General features: G+C 35.8%; 1 protein-coding gene across 1 annotated transcript in view; it reads left to right on the top strand.

Annotated features, from left to right (window-relative positions):
- Positions 1–2,954: 2,954 nt before the first annotated feature.
- Positions 2,955–26,504, top strand: part of LOC107562853 (voltage-dependent R-type calcium channel subunit alpha-1E-like) — a 72,099-nt gene continuing 48,549 nt past the window's right edge. Inside the window, exons 1-7 of the mRNA XM_016247596.1 lie at positions 2,955–3,097; positions 11,712–11,829; positions 12,991–13,130; positions 21,447–21,550; positions 21,652–21,810; positions 24,775–24,965; positions 25,650–25,753. Coding sequence (XP_016103082.1) covers positions 2,955–3,097; positions 11,712–11,829; positions 12,991–13,130; positions 21,447–21,550; positions 21,652–21,810; positions 24,775–24,965; positions 25,650–25,753 — 959 coding nt within the window. The remainder of the gene's footprint in view (positions 3,098–11,711; positions 11,830–12,990; positions 13,131–21,446; positions 21,551–21,651; positions 21,811–24,774; positions 24,966–25,649; positions 25,754–26,504) is intronic.

Here is a 26,504-nt window from a genome sequence, read left to right as displayed (position 1 = left end):
GTAATTTACAAAACGAGAAGATTTCATTTTAAAGCAGTAAATTCAACAACGCACACTACTGCTAACATCTCTTTCCTACCTTTAACATATACAGACAACCACCATAATAATGCAGGTGGTAAAAGAGCAAGCTACATGAAGATTAATGAAGAATGAATCATAAGCAGCTTTTCCACACGCTAAAGCATTTTTACAGAAGGTGCACAGAGTCATTCATGCAAACACAAAACACCATCACGGTACTGAAACACACGTGACACTTAAGTAATACAATAAACATGCATTAAACAGCAGAAGATGTAACAGTACAAAAACCCAAATGTGCAGAACTGATAACAAAAACTAGTAAGAAACATGATTATTTAAACAAATAGCTTCGAATGTGAAATGTCATGCAGGGAATTCAGTCAGATTACAGTTTTTGAAAAGTATTTTTTTATATCTGAAATACTTCATTTGTTTACCTGCAATGTGACCATTAACCAATATCAGAGAGCCGAGAACATGCAAATATGTTGTTACATGGTTGAAAGATTAACTTTAAATCTCAGTGGGACTTCAAGTACATATTTTAGGTTGACTGTAAACGATTTGTTCTTTTTTACTTATAAAACTGTACAACTTACAGCATTTTACTGTAAAAGTGCATGAAATGTCTGGTTAGATCTTTTACAGTTTTCCTCTGTATATGGTACAGGAACTTACTGTTAACCTATTAACATTTTTTTGTAGCATTTGTAATATTTTACAGTTAAAATTACACTATTTTTTACAGTGTAATTACTGTTACTGATTAATTACATGATACAAATTGTAGTCAGTGATGTAATCTATATCAATCATTTTAGGTAACGTATTCTGACTACTTTTGTTATATTCCATATATATATTCCATTCCTTGTTATCAACATGAAATGCAGCAAACAGTAAACATTACATTACTTCACTGGGGTAAATGAAAGAAGTGGGTTTATTATTAACAAAATCATAATAATGCAAAAGGAAAAAAAATAAATCTCAGGGGGACTTCAAGTAAATATTTGGGAATCCCTGCATCACATGAACAAACATGAATAAACATGAACACAGAAATGCCATGGTCAAAGTCTTCCAGTTTTTAAATATTTATGTCAATTATATATCAGCAGTGTTTAGTAACTTTCATAATTATTCGTCTGGATCGTCTCATACATGATCTGATTGCCTAAGAGGTGCTTTTGTCTCCAAATACAGTACATGAATCACAAATTACTTTACATGACATATGCATGGCCAAACTATATTGTGAATATTCAACGCTAACTTATATGACACAATTTGTTTTAGAAAGACAAGAAAAACTAAAAAATTAGGGAGAATCAATCAATTATAAATAATTTACTGCCATTGTGTGAATAATCCGTAGTCATGTAATCCACAAAAGATAACTGTAATCTGATTAAAATGTAATTTAATCTAATTACAAGTACTTCATTTTGGGTAACACTTTATTTTAATGTGTCCTTGTTACACGTTACATGTACGCACTATTATAATAACAATTAATTATGCATAATTACATGCAAGGAACCCTAAGCCAATCCCAAATCATAACCTTAACCATATAGTACATACATGTAGTTAATTAATATTACTCAGTACTTAAATGTATAATTACACTGTAACCTTAAAATAAAGTGTAACCTATTTTGGGAATCTGATTATGTAATCCAGATGACATGTACTCAGTTGCTACCAGCACTGAATATAAACGCTGTCAGAATAATCAGTGCTAAAATGGGAGAAAGGCATTAAAACAAATTCACGCTTAGATTTTCCGGGACGGCTGTCACAGTTTGAGTATGTAAGACACTGGAAAAGTACAAGCTGTGCAAAAGCTAATATTGCCAAATGCCTGAATTTAACCTACATTTTTGCCTGTTTCAATCATGTGATCACTGTGGAGCTACTGTGACACTTACAGCTGTTCCAGGGTAAGATGAGCAGAAATAAACATACATTTTCCACATTTCCAAATCAGATATTTATTACATGCCGGTGTGAGAGCATCACTTCAACTTTAAGGTACTGTACCTTTTATAAAGATACTCTCAAAATCTGTTCAAATATCAAGGTGTTTCTCTTTTTATCTATTAGATAATTTAGTTTGTTTGTGAATTATTAGAACTCACCGATGAACAAATGAGAGAGACAAATATATTCGCTGTTGAGGTTTGCACTAACTGAGTACAGACGCCTTAACTGTGCTACAAATCTGTTTCAGCTCATCATCTGACAAACTAAATGATAAGCCACTCTCACAATCACATTATAAAATGTAAAACACATTTCCATGGTAACCAGTTTTCCTATGTCCTGATTTCCCGTAGCGTGTGTGTGTGTGTGTGTGTGTGTGTGTGTGTGTGGGAGGGGGAGCATTGGGGCAGAGAGAGCGAGAGAAAGAGCGAGAGAGAGAGAGAGAGAGAGATGGGGGCGGGTGAGTGCGAGAGATGAGGCAAAATGTGATGGTAAAAGACCACATTCACTGTTATAGAGCACAGTACCAGTGTAACAGGTATCACAAACTGCACCGCATTACACCATTCATCTGCGCATCGAGAAAAAGCAGGCTGGGTTTTGCTAGAATTTCACATTTAATAGCCTGAGAAGATTTAGAAGTGTCATTTTTGGACGTTTGAAAAGGATTTCATGATCTTTGTCAAGAGAAACATGGCAGAACACTTCCAAGAAAAGGATACAAGGCTTCGAAAAAGACATGCAGCCTTCTGATAAACAGGACTGTATTTTTTAAAACATTATTTTTTAATCACAAAAAGTTTCTTTACGGAGCGCAACAGGCAGGACCGAGCAAACCTCGTGAGATATTCTTCAAGCTGGCTTGCCGTTAGAAGAATGGAGTAAAGCTGGGATCGTCTATGAAAGCTGGGATTGATTATTTTTCGAGATCTTGAGACATGGCTCAGTCTGAAGACATGCCTAAGGAGGTGAGCGCTGAGGGGAAGGCAGAGAGCGAGTCCGCCGGGGAGATTAAACGGGCTCGGACCATGGCTCTGTACAACCCCATCCCAGCCAAACACAACTGTCTCACCGTCAACAGGTCTCTCTTTATCTTCGCTGAGAATAATATCATAAGAAAATATGCAAAGAGGGTTATAGAGTGGCCATATCCTTTCATAAGCCTGTTGCGAATAATACAATTACAAATTGCATGCAATTATCTCAGATTAATTTACCTGTTTGATGGTTGTGTTGTCTTACTTGTTTTATCTCCTGATTGAAGTTACCTGCCCTTTTGCATTTTGTGGAAACACATTTAGTAAAAGCCGAAAATAAGTTACAAAAATCATCTGTTGGCAACAAGTTCTGTATTAAAAGACACACTTGATTTTTCTAGACTTCTCTAGACTTTCTAGACACTTCTGGCATTCTTAGCAAAATGGTTTCTAACATTAACAAATGTAAGCCTTTGTCCTAGACACTCGTTCTGGGGCGAGTTTAATAAATTATACTTCATAGTCAGAACCGCTTGTGAGAGCTTTACATATCTAAATATTGAAAGAAATGCTAAAAAGAGTTGGGGAACCGCACACAGTTTCTACATTCAAACTATTTTAATGTACTACACAAATTAAGAGACCAGATCAAGGTTAATCTAGCCAATATAAAATGAACACAATGAGATTAAATGAAAGCATATGGAGATATTTAGCTTCTCATAATTGAGAATCCAGTGATCTTACATGCGTTGTCCTCTGTCATATTTGCCAAGCATTTAAAAGACAGACAATTCAATACAAATGCAAACATTTCTCGTCATTCCGATTTTCTGAACATCTGACCTTGACGTGAAAATGTGGAAATGTGCATTTCTTTGTGTGCATTCATGTTCAAGAATGAAAGAAATGCAGACTGTACATGTGTGTATGCAGTTGGATTGGATGAATTCATGTCCAATAACAAGACTAGACTAATCAACAAGACCTAAGGACTAATTGAGGGTAGTTAACCAATAACAAGACACACCTGAATACAGAACTGAATACCAAAAAACAGAACTTTAAAATTAAGACATAAGAAATATTACAACAAACAGACAAGTACGCAGCATGACCGCATAAATCAACAAAACATTTACAGAGCCCCTTCCCTACATTCTCAGGAAAAAGGTACAAAATCTGTCAGTGGGGCAGTGTCTTTGGAAAAGGTAAACTTTTGTACCTTATTTACCCTTAAAGAATGCATATTAGTACCATAAATGTACATATTAGTACCTTAATGGTACATTTGAGAGTGTAGGGGTGGATTTCTTGTGGGCAAAGCATTGCATAACATCCTAAACTTTAAACAACTCAATCATGGCAACTCAGACTCAATAATGGCTCAGTGCTGGTGGATGCTGACAGCTGTGATCTGGGTTTGCCCAAACGTGAAGACTAAAGTGGACCTGGACCACAGGTTTGTGAACTTGTGGCTGTGGAGGACCTGGGATTCAGGACTGTGGTGGACTTGGATTGTGACCTTGTGGTGGTGCTGGATAGTGATCCACGCTGGCTGTAGAAACTGATTCTGTGAGTGCAAACACAAGCATGTGGGCTGGGGTATCAATTGCAGTGACGTGACTTGACATGCAAAATAAAAATGTTAAGTGAGCCATCCAGATGTTTGGGTCAGGCAGAGGTGAATGAAGGAAATGCACTAATCCCTACTGTTCAAGAAATGAAAGTTGACTTGAACTCATGCTGTGCACACATAGCTACACAATGTCTTTTTCGCTTACCAATTATGTAAATGTACAAATTACTTATTTCTCAAAAATGTTTGTATTGCATTGACGTTTTTGAACTGAAAAGCATTTGCCTTGTGAGACAATTAATCTCCGTTTCTCAATTCTGCACATACATCTATTTCTTCCATCAATATTTCCACTACATATTTTATGTTACGTTTGCACTTTGCACAAAAACATATTTTTAAATGAAAGCACGGTCTATAAATGATCAAATTAATAAATAGCTATAGATATAACTAAAAGGTTTGTTTTACTTTAGTTCATTAATGCAAACAGTTCGTAAAAATATATGCACTGCTTATAGACACCAGATAATGATTTATGCAACAGATGCTCTTAAACTCATTTTCTCAAAACAGATAAATACTAATAAAAACAATATAAACGCAGATCTATTAATAAATGCAAACCTATAGCAGGTTGAAATCTCTGAGCGTCTCGTTTGACAGTCGCACACCTTATGATCTCATAGATAGCAGTCAAAACAAAATCAACTCTCTGAAAATGTACAGTATTGCACATTTGTGTGGTTTGTGTTTGAATGAAGAGATCCCTGTAGATTTTGACTAACCACTGATGCTGAACCGCATAATGAGCAGCAGAAAGAATGAAGCAATCTCCGCATTGTATCTTGATGAATTTCCAGACAGAGATAGACAAAAATGCAAGGATATATATATATTTTTTTTATGCAAACGTTGCAAAGACCAGAAGTAAGCATGCCCACACTCGCTTCGCCAAAGCTCACTGATACCATCTTGTGCACCTAGCCAGTTATGCCCTTTTACAGAGTCTTGATTTGTTTTTTGGGGTGCACAATAATAGGTTTTTACGCTTGATTGTTCCAAAAGCACATTATTTTTTACATATTTTACATTATTGCAGCACCATCTCTTCCCAAACTGTCTCGTACTCACTGTTTCGATGAAACCCCTACTTCTGAAACACAGAATGTGCTCTGATTGGTTATATATAAATATAAATATATATTGACATAGAGACAACACGCTACTAAAGCAGCTGCTGTTCTTCGTCTTCTGTAGCGCAGCTCAACCAGGCCTCGTCTCCTTTTTTGCATATCCGCGAATTAGTGCAAATTATTTAAATGAGGGACTTTGTGATGTCACAAAATCCGGAAGAAGCACGCTGTTGTCCAAACATGCCGTTTGTTGTAGTTCTTAAAAAATGTTTTCAGTTAAAGAGAAAATCTCCTTTTAGAGCGAACTTCGAGCTTTCAACCCAGCAGACCTTTTTCTTACACACAACAGCAACATTACACACTAACTAAAGTTGGAAAAGCATAATAGGACCCCTTTAAGATGCATTTTTGTCGATCCCATCACAAGTGGACAGTCCTAAATACAGATGTAAATGGGGTCTGAATTGTTTTGAGCTTATCCATTATAGTCCACGTCCAGAGGTAGTTGAAAATGCATTCGACCAGATTGCTTTCGTAACGCTCATGTTGTTGAATGTGTTCGAACAACCACTAGAGACCGCCTCCTCTCCGCCTACTGCCCTAATGCGTAAACATTACAGGACGTGTCATTAAAGCACGCTAGCCAGACGGAATTTAAACTTTGCCATCTAAAATTGTAAGTTTGGTTTGATGGGGAAAGAAATGTAAAAAGCACAATGTTCTCTTCCTGATTCTGACACAAACCCACAGCGTTTGGCATAGTTTTGTGGCTGTCAGAGCAGAAACATAAGCTGCTGCTCTCCGTATCGTTTTCCATTGTCTCCTTTAGCATTCATATGTGAATTGCACAAGCTTATTTCGCAATATTAGATCGAAAGTTCAGAAAAACTCCATACATACACCCGCCTATAGACACTTACCTCAAAGAAATCAGGAAAGTGGTCGAATATGACAAAAGAGGATGGATCAAAACACCGGGTGCAAATGGGAATGTGTCTCCCTCGTCTGCTTGTGATCCGACTGAACAAACACATGTTAATACCAGGTGTAAACACAGCTTATGACAAGGAATGCATAACTTGGCATAACTGAGAACCCTAGAGAGGCTGCAGAAAAGGGAAGCTTCTGGTTTGAGGCAGGGAGTCTGAGTTCCTGGTTTGTAGATGTGAACAGCTCGGGCGCTGATAGCACACAAGTTTGGTTTGAGATGGATATAACCTCATCTGTAGCAGATATGTGCGCTGACTCAGGGTCGATGGTCGGCATGAGTGTGGACTCGTGGCTGTGAACGTGACAGCAGATGGAAGTGAGAAATCTGGCATTATTGGGCCAAACTGAGGGAAAAGAGTGAACACCATTCACCATTACTTTGCTTGTAATTGCAACATTTAAACAAACATATTTGAGAACAGTCTCATTAAAATCTACCAAATGAGAAATCTTACAAAAGCAGGCCCGTTGGAAAAATGTGCCTGTAGTGGCATTTCTGCAAAAATGACATTGCGTTGCTTTTTGGATGTTTTGCAACACCTTCTAAATGAAATGAAATGTTCAGCGAGTGGCACTAAAAGCATGTTTAATTCTATCCAAAACAGATGGATGTGAATCTGGCAATGTTGATAGTCTGTACTGCGGCAGTTTGGAAATTAAATGTCCGGTGAGTGGTGCTAAAAGGTCAGAGCTCTATTGCATCTAAAAAAAAATAAGAAAGAACGCACCTACACTAAACCTAAACGACAGTGTTAACAAAAGCAATTGTGAGATTAAAATGCATTTGCTGAATCTACCATGCCATTCTAATGTGCTTCTACAAGTCTTTGTGCTCTTTTATCGTGACTCATGTTTCATGGGACTCGTACCCGAGCGCTTCACATCATAAGTGCAATGTTGTACCGGGTGCGCTACAGAGCAAGTTTACTTAGTCAGAAAAACCATACGAATACAGATGTTACGTGATACAGACGTGAATATGTATTAGTTTATAAATCATACACTATGGTGGAAGTGTTTTGAGGTCATAACATAGTATCATGCAAAAATAAATCTTTATTAATGGATAATCTGCCCTGTAATCGTAATTTTTGTGAACAGGAATTAAAGTGGTTGGTGATTTACTGCCAGTAGTGTTCATTTCAGATGTTTTTGGAGTGCTAGAGTAGTAAATGTAGATAGATGCATGTTTTCGTATGTTCATTGTGGTACGTATGCCTCTCTGTCCTTGACTAAGAGAGGACAGTTTGCTTGCTGGGTTTATAGTTGACGGTTGTGCATTCTTCAGCAGAATGACATAAAGTTGGAACCCAAGTGCAGTTGAATAATAATAAGTTGAACGAACAAATCTGTTAAAGCTACCTGCATTAGTTTTTATGTCTCTAAACTCTTACTGTATGCAACAATGATCTAATTTATCTATTTTAGGACATTGGAAGAAACATCTGAGACAAAAAATAATGACAACTCAGTTAAGTCTTCTAAAAAAAGATAAATTTATGAACAATGCAGTTTTTCTCTGGGCTATAGTTCATATAGTTATATAATTTCATAATGATTATATCAAAGCCCTTGAGATTGTGTTTGGGGGAAATAAATCACAAATGTTTTTCCCTAGCTAACTGTTTTGGACAATTACACACCTACAGATGTCATTAATATTTTGAACACAGTCTGAAAAATGCAATGTTATGCAATGGTGGGAAAGAACCCAAGACACTGTACTAGTATTACACTCGAATCCATGCTGTTATATAGTGCATGCTTGTTACTGTTTGTGCAGCATGTTATATAGCCTACATGTATATTTGTATACCAGTTTTAGGATCAAAGTGAATAAATAAGCTACAACTCTTAAAGAAGAAACAGACATATGGCTATGAGGAAATCGTAATGTTTATTAGACTTGCTGACTACTAGTTTTTCTACTACTAAACTAATAGTAGTTGTCACCCTGATTTAGTTCCTGTATAAGGCCATGTGTACTCTGGCTTTCATTACTTGTTATTTTCAATACTTGATGAACAAGTGGCTACTACACAACAATCTGAATAGAGTATATATTTCATGTTTTCTGACATTCCTTCAACTTAATGAATTAAATTCACCTCTACCGATCCAATCAGCAGCAACAGATTTCAGGTCATTGCACATGCTTATGAGGAATGCTCATGATTTTCATACTTGAGCCTGAAAGCGCATTACAAGCAGCACTTGAGATAATGTTTGGCTGTTTCTCAGGTGAGCGAAACTCACAGTCCACCCTCCCTGGAGGAGGTTAAGTGTAGAAAGCAGGTTGCCATGGCAATCCTCGCTGCTAGAGAGATGCCAAAAATAAAAAAAGCTGAAAATTCTAGGTTAGTGCATCCCTGACTGAACTGACAATACTATGCTTATTATTTTATGATGCCATTTTTTTGTATAATAGCTTCCAAGTATTTTACCTCGCTTGCAACCATCTTATCTGACAAGAATGGTGAAAATTGGCCCTCCCCCGGTTGCATAGAAAAGTAGTTTTACAGCTTTCCTCTACAAGCTGCATGAGTTGAGGTATCATTCATGTCCGTAGCACAGCCAGTGCAGACGACTTACTGTAAGCGCTACACTTTAAAACGTTTGTTCAAATGACGAAATATGATCAACAGTAAAGGTGATGCTTATTAAGTAGCTGGTTTGTGAAAAACATTGGATGTTGTTATGTGGGCTAGTTGGTGATTTTATTGCCATCCGAATCCAGAATGTTGTTGTTTTTGTGTTTTTCCACCACACATAAAAATGTATGGCAGAGGTACAAAATGTTTTTTTGCTTTTTGACAAAAACCAAAGTTGTGTGGTAATTTAATTGTGTCTGAATCTACATCTCTGAGTTTACAAGCATCCAACTGTTGCACTTCATTGCAATGTGCATGTTACAATGTGCACACTTTTATTTTGCAATAAACTTTTGTATTATATATATTTATATAGTTTAGGGTCAAATGTTTACCTCATTTAAATAAGAGCTTGCAAACTTATTTCTGCTAATTTCTATATTTTTAAACTTGCATTCATCATTTGGGGAGATAAAACCCATAGTGCATCAATTTTCCTATTATAAAATAGGATATTTAAATAAATGTTGAACATGTGACTGACAATTTGAGAAGCACGTTTCTGGGGTCCTGTAAGATCACAAAACAACCTCCTCCACTTTGAATAAATCGTCATCTGAACACATGAGTTTTTTAACCGAGGAGTCATACAGATTTATTTTTACTGACGAGTAACAATTACCAAATAAATAGGGCTGTAGTCTGTTTTATTTATTTATTTATTTTTCTTACACAACTTCTGTAAAGTGCTAGAGCAAATGAATATGGGCGTATCCCATGAAAAAATAAATAAATAAATAAAGCCACGGAAACTTCCAAGAATGTCTATTTTAATACCAGCGTCAGGAAAGATACTCTCAGATCAATTACATGGGGTTTATTATAAGTCACTTCTATAAACGTTTAGTTGATTTTTATTATTACTTAAAATGAAAACAATAAATGGACATGCTTCATATTAAGTGTCTTTAATTACTATGCACTTACATTTAAATTAATAATTTGATAAAATGCACTTATTGTGCAGATACATGTTTTAAATTGTACTTAAATGTAAAAATACCTATAATTACATCCGTAATTAATTTCTGTAGCTACATCTATAATTGTACTGTCAACCCTACTTTATGCCTTTATATGTTTATATGTATAGAGCTGTCAATCGATAAAAAATTGTAATCGATTAAATTGAATTTATTAATTTTTTTATTTAATTAATTCATGCTGTGCCCAATAATTAATCGCCAATTAATCACACTTCAATTTGGGCTGAAAAAATGGCCCCCAAAAGATAATTTAAAGTCATTATCGTGTTTGCATTGAATAGACATTAAAAAAAAAGGTTTAGAAATTTTTTTTTTATTCAACATTCATTTTTATTATTTTATTACACATAAACTTTTAAGGCTGCAATGTGGCCATAACATTAAAATACTAAATAAAAAAGTATGTTAAATATATTAAATATGAAACTAAAAGTCACTGTGACTCTCTGTTATGCAATGTTCTCTGTTATGTGATTCTCTTAATGAGTGAGTCATTGAGTCATTCATTCAATCGATTAAACGGCTGATGTTTTTCAGAAACAAAGCAAGTGATCGTCTTTGAGAATGTGTCATTGAATCTTCGCCTGATTGGTTCAAAAATGTGGAATCATTCAGAAACAAAACGCTGTGTGTTGTTCGGAGGCACATTCGATGGACGTTCAAAGCCAGTTACACTGACTTAATTGAATGTGATATTGGGGGTGGCACCAACTAGCAATTAATAACTTTGATTGGTTGGCAACGAATGGCATGTTGGGTCTGCGTTGACTAGTTGCGGATCACATGACTTTAGTTGTGCTCGTAGTACTTGAGGACAGCAGGAAGAAAGTTCGTCCATTCGACAAGAAGTGGTTTCACAAAGCTTTTACAAGCACTGCACTGTTGGTTCTACGGACATCTGAGTTCATTCAGAGTGTTCACGGATGAGCCACAATTTGTGTAAACCGCTACAAGGCTATCCAGTGTGGACAGGAGCTAAAGCAAGACAATGCAGCTATAGTCAGTCTGTCAGTGAAGACATGTACACTTCATCCACTCACAGACTCTCCATTAATGCAGCACTGACTCATTTACATAAGGTAAACTTGACTGGCCAGCTGGATCTCTAGTCAGCTACACAGTCATGCAAGTCCTAGGTACTATGCATTTAAAAGTCCATATACTGATACATAAACATTTATGTACGTATATACAGTATATGTTTCTACAGATGACAGGGGTATTAATGCAGGCAGGTGTATAAGATTTTGTAATGTGTGAAGTAAAGTGTACAGTGTGTCAGTCTCGATGAGGAGATTCTTTGTTATTCAGATGCAAACTTTTTTTAAATTGAGTAATTCTAATTTTGTCACCTGATGTAATATTTGCCTTGACCCCTGTGCCATTACTCCATTTGAGTATATGATCCTAGCCACCATCATAGCCAACTGCATCGTTTTATCCCTGGAACAGCATCTTCCTGGTGAGGACAAGACGCCTATGTCCAAAAGGCTGGTAAGCATTAATACATTCATATTTTAGATAAACACAACTGAACCTTTCAAAACTCGTGCTACTACTTATACTACATATTATCTAAATTATTGGATTCCCAGAGTCCAGAGAATACAAAATAAAATGCATACTGTTACTCAGAAGCTAGTGGCAACCATCATCACTCGGAAATGGAGAGAGAAAAAAGGCCAGCAAATCTGTGGCCACGGTTTTGCAATTCGCCCCCTCAGTTTATAAACCATACTCACAAATTCTTTGCAATTCATTCCCACTTTAATGCATTAGGATAATAAAAGACCAAACTCAGTATATATCTTACTGATGCTACAAACTATATACAGGCAAGCTGATGAGGACAGAAACACTTAATGTGGCTTAAGGGACAAATACAGTGATATAAAAAAAGCTAAATCTGTGATACAGTTTATTAAAAATATGTATGTGTGAACTCAGAATACGAATGCAATGCGCTGCATCAGCAGTAAGGTGTATACTGAGTTTTAGTATCACTGCATTGAGCCACGTTAAGCATTTTCTTTATAATAGTTTTCTATGAGAGGAAAATGCTTAACATGCAATTTAGTGAATTGCATTCATATTCTGTAAATAGTTTGCTACATCAATAAGGTGTATGTTTTCTTCACAGTTTTCTATGGGGGAGAAAACGTAAAATTAACGTAAAATTATTGTCTTTCCTCTTGGATTATGCTGATAGTGTTTATGACAAGAAATGTGGGAGAAAGTTGTTTTTCACTGGTTGTTGTGTTAGGACATTAAGCCTCGTTAAGCTTTTTTTTTTTTAAATCACTTTGTAAACCCATGGAAACAGATTACAAAAGCATGGGTGCAATTTATGAATTTGTGGATACGGATTGTAAAATCTGAAGGTACGGTTTTACAAATCTAAAAGCACAGATTAGGAACTATGGTTTATTAAGAAACAGTTTAAGAATTTGTGAGTGCAGTTTATAAACTGAGGGGACAATTTGCAAAAACGTGGCCACAGATCTGTGGGTCTTTTTTCTTCTTCAGGTGACATCAGTTTGATATCTTTATAAAATCAAAGCTAGAATGTGCATTTCTATATTACTTATTATGATATTCTCTGTCGATTGTTTTGTTTAATCGTTTGATCTTTTTCTTTCTCATCTTGTCCATTAGGAGAAGACCGAGCCTTATTTCATTGGGATCTTCTGTTTTGAGGCTGGTATCAAGCTGGTGGCGCTCGGTTTTGTTTTTCATAAGGGTTCCTATCTCAGAAACGGCTGGAATGTAATGGACTTCATTGTTGTGCTAAGTGGGTAAGCATCTGACATTTATATTTTCTTTCTCCCCACTGATTTTTGATACTTCAGTGCTAGGAATAGTGTGCTTCCCTTCAAAACATTGCTATGGTAGGCATGGCCCGCAGTTGGTATCTGCTCTTTGATTTCTGCTTGCAATCATAAGTTCCCTAAGCACTTCTCCACTGGATTTGTGGCAGTCCATTCCACTTCGTTAAGTGGGCAAGGAGCGTTTCTGCTGATCTTCCATCACTCAATTCTGATCGAGAGAGCGAGTCTACTCATATTTACCCTTCTGGCACTTCTGTGTCCCAAAATGTAGCTATGTTTATGCCGTATTATGTGTGTGTGTGTTTTAAGTTTTCCTCAAAAGCCCAAGCACTCCCATCGGAATGGAAGCTTGTTACCACCACTGAATAAAAAATTTAAAGAAGGTAATTGCAACATTTTATCTCACAATTCTGACTTTTTTTTTCACAGAATTGCACATTTATATGTCACAATTTTGACTTTGTGAGATATAAACGTGCAATTGTAAGAAAATAGTCAGTATTTATTTATTTTTTCAGAATTGGACTTTATAACTCTCAATTGCAAGTTTATATATCACAATTCTGAGAATTGTGAAGGGGATTGTGAAGTTGTGGGATATAAACTCGCAACTATGAGAATAGAAGTCAGAATTGCGCATTTATATCTTGCAGTTCTGACTTTATTACTCATAGTTGTTGTGAGTTTATATCTTACAATTCTGAGAAAATTGTCAGTTTATATCATGCAGTTCTGAGAAACAAAATCTGAATTGTGAGAAACAAGTCAGGATTGTGATATAAAAGGTTGTAAAAGGTTGCAATTACCTTTTTTTCCCCCAGTGGCTGAAACAGGCTTCCACACATCGGTCTATATAATGATGCATTAATATAGAATAAAACTATAAATAATAAATCAGCTGCAAAATGGGTTCCAAGTGATCAATGGCTTAAAGCGTTCCATTTAAACCAATTGCATGGGTTCTGTCAGTAGTGGGCATTCATGCAATCTAAGCAATGACGTGCATCCTTTAAATATATAACCTGAGTCCTTGAGACAGAAGGAAGTTAGTGAGGGAAGGGACTAGAATGCAGTCCCGTTCACTATCTGCTCTGCAGGCTAGATGCATGTCTTGGCTACTGGACTGTGTGTTTGAGTAGGCTGTGAACAGCAGAGGTAGGATTCCTCATCAAGGAACTGTTTTCATTCCTGCTTACCTCAGTTCCATGTTTCCTTCCAAGTTCTCAGATGCTATACATGTTATATCTCAGATGCAGTGCTGTGGGTCCAGAACCGCTGCGTTAGAGTACAGGAGATCAGTAGATGCAGGGATGCATAAAGACTCAATAGTTTAGACAAAGTGTTTGTCTGATGAGGATATGGTGAAATCAAATACTCATTACATATGGTAAATGATGACAAAAAATGAGACAAGTGAGACAAAAAAATGACACTTACCTTGCAGAATGTTAGCTCTCTTTAGAAAACAAACAACACTAAGATCCAGAACATTGAGCTGTATTTGAACGATGGAGAGTGAACTATTAATTTTCATTTGTCTTATAGTAATGGACAATGCAACCCATTTAACATTACGCTCACAGCAATAGCATAGTAAACATTTATTACAAATGTTCGCTTATTTAGTTGCCAGGGGCCGTATTCACAACACATCTTAAGGCTAAAAGTAGCTCCTAACTTGCCGATTTAGGATAAACTCTTAAAATAATGGGTGTGTCAGTCCTAATTTTAGTATTTCTCAAAGCGTAAAATCAGCACTTAAATCTGTGAAAAGTTAAGGGCTAGTCAAGACGACTCCTAAATCACTGAGACCAAATCACAAACCTTCCAATGGCCTATGGCTATAAACATTTCACGATAATTTCCATTTAATTTAATCATTTCATGTACAAGTTGGGCAAGAAGTAACAATTGTTTACGAGATGCAGACATGTAAGAGGCTGACAATTAGCTGAACATATACTTGTTTAATTAGTGACACCTACATTTTAAAAACTTTATTTGATTATGGCAACATGATTACCTGGTTCTACAATATTCCTATGATTGGATGACTGACAGTAACCCATCCCCTATCAGCCAATCATAGTTAGCGAGCTTGATGACATCATCCATAGCAACAAGGTCAACCCCGCCCTTTCTCTTAGCTTAAGGTTTCTCCCCATTTCTTAGTAAAAGTTGCTCTCAGCCGCTTCATGAATATGCTTTGTCAAAATGCATGGCTACTTTTGAATGGCTGTGAATGGAGAAAGATGCTTCTCTGCACACATAATGGCCTGCGCTAGCCAGCCAAACCCTGACCCCCTGTAGTCAATGTAATGTGGGTGTCTACAGCAAGAAATGATTTTGCACCCTAGCTTTTATCCATTTAATAGATTCAATTATGACAAATCATGCCAGGTCTTTTTTTCACATTTTAATAGATGTTGTTAAAAGCTGGGAAACGGTCTGACATTGATTTTAACACACATCACATCAACGAAAGGTGTAATTTCTATAAGGTTGCGTAGACATTTTTAAGTGCATCCATCGGGCTTCATTCATTAAACATGAGCAGAACATATTCCTGTGTAAATTGATCATAAATCGACTCTCAAATGAATCGCAGAGTGGTTTTACAGAGATTTTTTTTTGCTTGTGTTTCATGAATGAGGCTGATGTTATGTGTTATATCTGATCCTATGAACTTGTTTGGCTTTGAAAGATCCACTTTAACAATGTCTTATTAAAATGTAATAATAATAATTATGTTTGTACACAACCTTATTATCCATTTTTGTCTATATGCCAGTTTTTCTCCTGACAATCTCTCTTAGAGAGGCTGCTAACATCTGAAACGAAAGCGATTATCCCTGCTACACATCTGACACACTTTTGACTCCAACATACCTGACCTCTTTAAAAACAGTGAAAGTAAGTCAGACTTAAAAGAAAACTACATGTGTCATTCCACTCATCTGGGAACTGAAACAAGGCCAGTAGGCCATTGCTTGTGGCTTTCATTTCATCTGAAATTAATGATTAGCTGCAAGCGAATCTGCTGGGACAGAGCCAATTTGATATTTTTTCCTTCACAGGTCCTCTGGGAACATATGGAGAAACTTTGCATTTGACATGATAAAACAAATACGAGTATGATAACATTGAAGTGACAGCTCACACACAGCTTCTCGTGATCCTTCAAGTAATGTTTGAGACAGTCTACATGCAGAGTACAGAGATGCAGCATGTCTGAAATGTCTTTACCAATGTAAAAAGCATTGGATTAGCTGTCCCTGCTGAAGACCAGCTGATAGGTCAACATGCTAGTTAGTGCTGGTTTAGTTCAACCGATTCTAGTTGACCAAGAAAGCATTGTTAAGCTAGTTAAAAAGTCTAATGGGAACACCAGCATGCACAGGTCTTTTCAACAGGCTTCAAAATACAAACTTCAAAAACATTCCAGAACCACTGACGTCGTGAACCTATAAAGACAATATACGAACAAAATATGAACAGTAACTACAGTCTTATATAAATTATAAATATTATGATAAAGTCATAAATCTTTCCAAGTAATTTTAAGCATTCAGAATAATTGCATCAGTGTCGTCAGAATTGCTTAGAGTTTCCATGTTTTTGCAGGTTTTATTTTATTTAAAGCTGTCTTTTTTTTTTTTTTAAATAAATGCAATTCCATTATTCAGCTATTACATAAAAATGTTTTTTTTTAAAAACATGTTGAAGTGTTTAAAAAGTGTTGAAGGTATTCTTGCCTAGCTGTGATACATCTAATGGGGCATTTTATGTAATTTTACTGTAAAATTATGTTAAATGTCCTGCTTTCTGTAGAGAAAAGAACCAGTCATCAAAAAAGGATATTGCCATTCTCAGAATTCTCTGTGTGAGAGCTCACATTTGATGACATTTCATTGAAATAATGAGGTTTCTTTCTTCTTTTCTTATCAGTTATGTACATAGTTCTTATCAGTTTTCTGTTAGATCTTATGTTGTTAAATTAATGTTTATTACATTATTTCACTGTCACGTGTGTTACCATGACGGTGTATTGTGTGTGTGTGTGTCTGACACTGCGTGCTCCTTCTATATATTAGTATTTTCCTCCTCAGCTTGTGGAAAATCTAGTTGTGATGAACTTTGATTGATCATGTGTCTTTCTCATCACCACCTGTGTTTTTAAGGTGATTGTCAGTATATTATATGTATTATTTATTTTTTAACTTTACATTTAAGTTCAAGCTCCCAGTTCACATACTCATGCATTATTCTATGCCATGTTTGAATAGTGTGTTCACACTGAAAATTCCAAAAAAAAAAAAAACACACACTTTAAATGCCCGGATGATGCACTTAATTAACTGAAAAAACTAAGTGTGGAATGTTGGACACTTTATGCGCTCAACTGTTGCAGCTTTTATTATGGTTGAGTACATAAAAAAGTATATAGTGCGTCATTTGAGACACAACTTAAATTTTTTTTAATATATTAATCACGTCAGTAAATTGTACGTGTGAGTGCTTAGGAGTTATTGCAGCTTGTTGCTACAGTAAACACTGTTGTCGTGTAGAATCTGATATCAAGCATGATTGATATTTTGAACTGATTTTAGAACACATTGTTTTAATTTATCGTGCATCTCCTAGCAGCAAACTGCATGTTTCTGCATGAGTTTGTTGTATTCAGAATGACTTGAAAGTCTGCTAGTCCTTTAGTGCATGATGTCCAATTTTTCTCAATAGCCATTTACAAATCTGCAAGTGCATGATACCTAAAGTCGATTTAAAACGAGTCCGCTGCAAGCGAAATGCAATTTTATGATTCAGCCACAGATGGCGATAGAGAGACAAAAGTTGCGTAGCGCAGCTACTGATGTTATGAATTCAGATTAAATGATTCATAGAATTAGTCATTCAGATTTCCCCTAGAAATACATTTGATAATGCGTCAAGTGTGAATATTTTACAGTTTATCAGGACTTCTACTGCTTGTCTTGAGGAAGTGGACAACGGAGCGCTACACGAGCGTACAGTGTGCTCAGATGTTCAGAACGCAGCATAGACTCAGCATGAAGCCTTTCTTTCATAGTGTGTGAAACATGAAGCATTTGCTGCAGATATGCCGATGATTCACCACTAAGTGTTGATAATGTTATTCCTCCATCTTCCTCCATCCCCCTCTCAGTTGACTGGCTCTCAGAGCTCAGTTCAGCGCTGTGTGTAGGTGTTCATGTGTGGGTGAGCCCATATTCATTTCATGTTTGCATTTCAGCTTTTTCACCGACAGGTACAAAGAAATCAAATTGTGAAATAATTAATAGTGTTTGGTCATGCTACACTGATTGATAGAAATGTGTGAAATGACACAAAGGCACAAACGTAACTGATTATTATGACTTACACAAAACAAAATCAGTTATGTTAGAAAAAGCCTCAGTGTTAAAGACACTACAGTAAATACATAAAACATGGTTAAGCCTAAGGAAACACACATTCTATTAGATGAAGATTTTTATTAAACAGACCGTCCTATGGTTTAAACGCAGTACATTTTGTACTTGCTCAGGAAGCATTACATAAGTTCCTTTGAATCACAGATTGAAAGCTCCTGTAAGACAAGCGGATGTTTATAAAAAGGCATAATGAAGCAGGCTCCTCTCTGTTCCTGATATGAAGGATTTGTTGATGCAAATCATGATGTACAATAGTACGGACGTGCTGCAGCTCTGGAGGCTACAGAAAGATTCACAACCTTGAATTTTCACACCATTTACACCCCCGAGCAATGCTTTCATCCACTCACCCACTCACTCGCTCCACAAGTCGCTCTCTTTCTGACGCTCGCTTTTTCCTTTTTCCTCTTCCATACTGTTATTCATATTCTCTTATTCAAATTGATCCCTGAGTTCATGACTTTAGGTTCCTCCTGAACATTAGCAGTCGTGCTCACAGATACTGTTGTCTAATGTATTTGTCACTGTATCGTCTCTGGGAAGTGCGCACACTGTAACAGCTCTCACTAATGCTCACAGCGCACGCCAAAGTGCCCACTTCCCATTTCGTTTGTGAGGTTGTTCACATGACCTTTTAAGTGCAGCACATACAGTATCTGACCTGCATGTGCGAAACACCCTATACCCTGATATATTATCAGATTGTAGCATCAACTAATTTAAAGTCACCATTAAATCAAAATCGGCAATTCTTATTTTTTTATGTAATATTGCAGTGTTTATTATAAATGATATATCTGTGTGCATCTTTAATTTTTTCAAATGCATGTGCCTTCATAATCTCTTCTCTTTTCTGACGACATGTGACAATAAACTCACATGAGATGCAGCAATAGCACACGACAACGATTCAACGGTCCAATCAATTCCAGATGGGCAAAATTGTAGGGCAAAAGTCCCACCCTACAATTTTTTTCTTTTCAAGAAGCTGTTTCACTTGGATATACCTCACAATAGGGAAGAAAAGACAATTTCAACATCTGCTGACTTTAAAGGAGACATGAAAGGAATTTTATTCAGTAGTATAGTAGTATTATATATAGACCTACACCCATTGCATCAAAGGTTGTAGAGCTGTAACACAGTCATGTCTACTGAGCACACAATGCACTCTCACCAATGTGTTCATTGAACTGCAATATCACGCATATGATTATAATGGGAGTTTTGGTGAAAATTCAGAAATCAAATCACTGATAGGCTCACGCTGTTCCAGCGATTATAAAGAGAACAATATTTGATCACTCTATGTATAGAAGTAATATAAATAAATAATATAATCTATAAATATAATATGTGACCCTGAACCACAAAAGCAGTGTTAAGTCGCTGGGGGATATTTGTAGCAATAGCCAACAATACATTGTATGGGTCAAAATGATAAATTTTGCCTTTATGCCAAAAATCATTAGGATATTAAGTAAAGATCACGTTCCATGAAGATATTTTGTAAAGTTCCTACCGTAAATATATCAAACATTTATTATCATTAGTAATATGCATTGCTAAGAACTTCATTTGGACAACTTTAAAGGCGATTTTCTCAATATTTTGATTTTTTTGCACCCTCAGATTCCAGATTTTCAAATAGTTGTATCTCAGCCAAATATTGTCCGATCCTAGCAAACCATGCATCAACGGAAAGCGTATTTATTCAGCAAATCTCAATTTTAAAAAAATTACCCTTATGACTGGTTTTGTGGTCCAGGGTCACAAATAATAATTTAACCCTAACACTTTATAATATTTTTGCAGCATTTATTCATATAATTTATTCATATAATACATTAACATGAAAGGCTAGAAATGTATTAGTTAATTACACCTAAAGCATTAACTAAGGTTGATGAACTTTGTAAAGTTTTATCATATCACATTTTGTTATATACAATTTTTATATAAAGAACTGTTTTTACATCTGAACATCTATTCTCACTGTGTAGAGAGCGTCACAACATTTGAGGAGCCATAATGTATATTCAAATATCATAAGTAAACGTGTTTTGCAGTTTCTGTCTATCATAAAGTGCAATTCATGAATATTGTTATAATTCAATGCTAAACCAAGCAAGCAGTTTTGAAAAACGTCATGTTACATGAACATATTTTTGACTCATTGGGAAAAGGATCTGTGTGGTGGGGGAAAAAAATTAATAAATCAGATCTGTGCCACATTGAAAGGGATAGTTCGCCCAACAATAAAAATTCTGTCATCATTTGTGCTGAACACAAAAGATATATTGAAGAATGTTGGTAACCACACAGCTGACTTCCATAGTGTAGAAAAAACTAAACAATGGAAGTCAATGGGGACCAGACACTGTTTGGTTCCCAACATTCTACAAAATATCTTCTTTTGTGTTCAGTGGAAGAAAGAAACTCGTACAGGTTTGGAACAACATTACACTCTTAAAAATAAAGGTGCTTCAAAAGGTTATTCAAGCGATGCCGTAGAAGAACCATTTTTTGGTTCCACAAAGCATTCAGTCAAAGGCTCTTTAAAGAACCATCTCTTTCTTACCTTTTTGTAATCTGAAGAACCTTTTTTCGCCACAAAGAACCTTTTGTGAAACAGCAAGGTTCTTCAGATGTTAAAGGTTCTTTATGGAACCATTTAGACAAAAAGGTTCTTCTATGGCATCGTGAAGCATCTTTATTTTTAAGAGTGTAGGCTGAGAAAATGATGACAGAATTTCCATTTTTGGGTGAACTTTCCCTTTAACAGTTTTCTCTTATTTCCCCGTTTCCTCTGTGTGTTTGTTTTTTCCTGCAGGATTCTGGCCACTGCTGGCTCTCATATGAATATCCCAGTGGACCTGAGGACCCTGAGAGCTGTGCGTGTGCTCAGACCCCTCAAACTAGTCTCCGGGATCCCTAGTAAGTAACTCATCCACCAAATCAACAATTATGAATGTCACACATGACACACGATATTTGGTTTTAAACAGCTTTGCACTAATCCAGAGGAATTCCACCAGGTTTACAGATAGTTCTGAAGTCCATTATTAAAGCCATGGTGCCGCTGCTGCAGATCGGTCTTCTGCTGTTCTTTGCCATCCTGATGTTCGCTATCATCGGTCTGGAGTTCTACAGTGGGAAATTACACCACACTTGTCTGCCCTCTCCAGATATTCTCGGTATGGAGAAACGTTTCAGCCTTTAACTTAAATGAAACAGGAATGCTGGATATTTCGAATACAATATACTGTACACTAAAAAATGCTGGGTTAAATACAACCCAGTGCTGGGTAAAATAGGGACAAACCCAGCAATTGGGCTGTTTTGACCCCGCGGGGTCAAAACAGCCCAATTGCTGGGTTTGTCCCTATTTTACCCAGCACTGGGTTGTATTTAACCCAGCATTTTTTAGAGTGTAGCTGCCATGTGGTGTGCAATTTGAAATCTGCTATCTTTGATCTCGGGTGCTCAGTTCTGGCTGCCAATCACCTGAGCCTAAATGCCATGTGACTTATCACTCAAATGCCACTGGAAAATCTGATTATGACGAATGTGATTGGCTGACGGCACCACAGCTCTTTTATTTTACACTCCCAAAAAGAAGCAGTGTAGTTACAACATCGAATTGTATCAGTGATCTTATTTCATCAGAATACACAGAGCTTCTTGAATGGCCACCAATGGAGAAAGATTCCAGCATGCACCTTGCACATCATTTCCGCTGTGAAATCTAGGGTGTTTCTCAATCGGAAGGCTGCATCGAAGGTTGAAGGATCCCTGGAAGGCAGCCTTAATTTTGCACCCTTCATTCAGCATATTTTGATCATTCATCAAGTGTATCCTCTGTGTCCTACGACCTCCCACAATCCTTAGCACACAATTATGAAAGATAATTTACAGAAAATGGGTCGGCACTGAGCTCGTATGCTTGCTTTTGTTTCGTTGTAGGTTAATCACAAAGCACTGGGAGACCACAGACGGTTGTTATTCACTGTATTGCATTATACTGTAATTTTCCCTAATTAATTTGTAAAAGTAATTTAATGCCGTGAACATTTATGACATTACCGTGTGTTCTTGCTAAACTGTCTCCCTAGCTAACACAAATATGTTCTAAGAATATTTTGCTAACATTCCCATTAAGTCATGAAAACATTATTTCTGAATGTTCTCTAAACATCTTTTTTTTACGTTTGAAAATGATTTTTCTAGCTTATACGGATGTTAAGGGAACATTCCAGTTGATCATTTTGCAAACATTGTTGCTTTTGGAATCTTTTTAAATCTCTGAACATTCTAAAACAAGTAGAAGCATTTAAAGATGTCTGAAAAAATGCAAAAAAGTTTTTGTGCTAAAATGTTATTTCTGAATGTTCTTTGAATGTCCATTTATATATATATATAAATGTTCATGGTTATACGAATATTGAGGGAACGTTTTATCATTTTGCAAACATTTTGGAAATGTTACTTTTGAATGTTCTCTGAAGATTATGAAACAAGTAGTAACATTTAAAAAATGTTAGACTAACATAACTAAAATGTTTCACAAATTTTCATGAACAAAGTAAAAATAACTTCTTTGCGCTAATGTCCAATTAAGTCATTTGAAAGTCATGTCTGAATGTTCTCTAAATGTCCATTTTTAAGATGTTTTATTTATTTATTTATTTATCCTGATTATGTGAATGTTATGGGAGCATTCCATTTTATCATTTTGCAAACATTAAGGGAATGTTACTTTTGAATGTTCTCTGAAAGCTCTGAAACAAGTTGTAACATATGTGATCCTGCAGCACAAAAGCAGTGTTAAGTCGCTGGGGGATATTTGTAGCAATAGCCAACAATACAAATTTTATCGTTTTGCAAACATTAAGGGAATGTTACTTTTGAATGTTCTCTGAAAGCTCTGAAACAAGTTGTAACATATGTGATCCTGCAGCACAAAAGCAGTGTAAGTCGCTGGGGGATATTTGTAGCAATAGCCAACAATACATTGTATGGGTCAAAATTATACATTTCTCTTTTATGCCAAAAATCATTAGGATATTAAGTAAAGATCATGTTCCATGAAGATATTTTGTAAATGTCCTACAGTAAATATATTAAAACTTAATTTTCGATTAGTAATATGCATTGCTAAGAACTTCATTTGAACAACTTTAAAGATGATTTTCTCAATATTTAGATTTTTTTGCACCCTCAGATTCCAGATTTTCAAATAGTTGTATTTCAGCCAAATACTGTCCTATCATAACAAACCATACATCAATGGAAATATTATTTATTCAGCTTTCAGGTGATGTATAAATCTCAATTTTGAAAAAATTACCCTTATGACTGGTTTTGTGCTCCAGGGTCACATTGAAAAAAAAAATTGATGAACATCCAACTAAAATGTTTCAGAAAAAAAGTTCCATGAACAATGTATAAATAATACTTTTGTGTTAATGTTCACATTAAGCTATGAAAACGTTACTTGTGAATGTTCTCTGAACATCCATTTTTTTTAAATGTTGGTTATATTAACATTAAGGAAACATTCCATTTTATAATTTTGAAAACATTAACGGAATGTTACTTTTGAATGTTCTCTGAGCATTATGAAACAAGTAATAGCGTTTTTTGTTTTTTTTAAATGTTAGACAAACGTCCAACTAAAACGTTTCAGAAAAAAAGCTCCAAAATAATGTTTTGTCACTAATGTTTTGAGAACATTATTAAAGACCAGTTAACTTTGTTTTATTAATGTTACTGGAAGAACGTTTTGAGAGAACCTTGACAGAATGTTCTGAGAACGTTACCTGCTGGCTGGGCCATCCTAGCGTGTAATGCTGAGGAGCACTCTAGTCTACTGAGAAGGCCGCTTCACTGGGCTGCAGCCTTCCACTTGAGAAGCTAAATGTGGTGTGCCATAGCAGACACTGCCCCCTTCAGACGAGGAGGATCTCAAACGGATGATTATAATGTAAACCTATTTATTTTGAACTGTAAAGCAAACAAAGCTTGCATCAATAATATACTGCATTCTCATGTTTGATAAAACAAATATATATATGTATATGATACTGTGGTTTATCAAAACAATGACATTTATATAAGTGTACTCACTGAATGCATCATATAATATTGCTGTTCCTCAGACAACGAGACGGTGGACTCGTCTGAGGTGGATTTTGCGTGTGGCGTGAGGAAGTGTCCTGAGAAGTACACCTGCAGTGGCAGCTGGATTGGGCCCAATGATGGCATCACTCAGTTTGACAACATCTTGTTTGCAGTGCTAACAGTATTTCAGTGCATCACTATGGAGGGATGGACTGCTGTCCTGTACAATGTGAGTTCCTACAGCAGTAGCGTTTCAAAAAAGTCTGTTTTATAGTTGACTGACTGGATTTATTTTATCATTTGTCTTTATGTAAACTTATTAACCTAACATTTGAAGTTATTCACTAAACCTGCAGTGATTTCAATATAAATATGACTTTAGGATGTCTTGAACCGAACACCTTTGCTTAATGTGACTGCTTCTTTGACTTATCAATAAATGATTTTACTCCTTTAAAGGGACAGTACACCCACAAATGTAAATTATGTCATGATTTACTCACCTCTGAACCTGTATGAGTTTCTTTATTCTGTTGAACACAAAAGAAGGTATTTTATAGAATTTGGGTAACCAAACAGTTTCTAGTCCCCATTGATCTCCATAGTATTTTATTTTCTTTCTCCATACTATGAAAATCAATGGCTACTATCAACTGTTTGGTTACCCACATACTTCAAAATATCTTCTTTTGAGTTCAACAGAAGAAAGAAATTCATACAGCTTTGGAACAACTTGAGGGTGAGTAAATGATGGCACTATAATTAATTACTATAATTAAAAAAAAGAAAAATACACTGTAATGAACAACTATACTATCCAGAAACTGTATTTAACATAACCATAATTACCTTTAAATGATCATTTTCCACAAAAGCTTTACTTTATGCATTGATTGCTGTTGTTTCTCCGCAGACTAATGATGCTTTGGGGTCGACATGGAATTGGATATATTTCATTCCTCTCATCATTATCGGCTCATTTTTTGTGCTCAACCTTGTTTTGGGTGTTCTTTCTGGGTAAGAATTTCACAAATATTTTACAAAAGTTGGCTGTAATTATTCACACCCATGCTGTTTCAAACAAGATGTCTGGCTTGAAAAACAAAAGGAGAGATTTTAATAATTTTAATATGTATTTTTTACAAATAATAAGTGAGAACTGGAGATTTTTAAGCATCAAAGGAAGCAAAAGCACCATAAAGGTATTGTTAAAGTAGTTCACATAACTTCTGGAATCATACAGTGTGTTTGAACGATCACAGTGATGTGAACTCATGAACCAGATCAGTCGGATCCGTGAAGAAGCATTCACATCTGGATCAACTGATGCTTTGTTCATTAATCAGCAACACTATTTATTTTATGAGCAATCAAAAATGCATTAAGGAGAGTTATATTAGGATTTTTAGTAAATAAAGACAAAAGTCTGTCTTATAGCTTCTGAATCTTCGTATAAAGTGCACAAGTCGTATACATCATTTTTATTATCAGGATTTCTGTGGGTCTTAAAAAGTCTTAATTTGCCCTTCCTCGAATTAGGCCTTTAAAAGGTCTTAAATCGGAGCAGAAAAGCATGGCATGAAATGTTGCAAACACTGCAGAAATGAATATCTTCCTTGCTATGTTTGTCTTGTTTTCCAAAACTTAAAAACATCCATTGAAAGTGAAGGAAATGAAATGAGTTTCTGCTTAAAACAAGAACAAATATCTCTCAATGGGGCAAGAAAACTTTTTTCCACTTTGAATTAAGTTGATTTTTCTGAGTCCA

Source organism: Sinocyclocheilus grahami, unplaced genomic scaffold (assembly GCF_001515645.1).
Source record: "Sinocyclocheilus grahami isolate Dianchi unplaced genomic scaffold, SAMN03320097.WGS_v1.1 scaffold844.1, whole genome shotgun sequence".
Taxonomy (NCBI): Eukaryota; Metazoa; Chordata; class Actinopteri; order Cypriniformes; family Cyprinidae; genus Sinocyclocheilus; species Sinocyclocheilus grahami.
The sequence above is the reverse complement of the archived record's forward strand: the minus strand, read 5'-3'. Positions and strand labels throughout refer to the sequence as shown.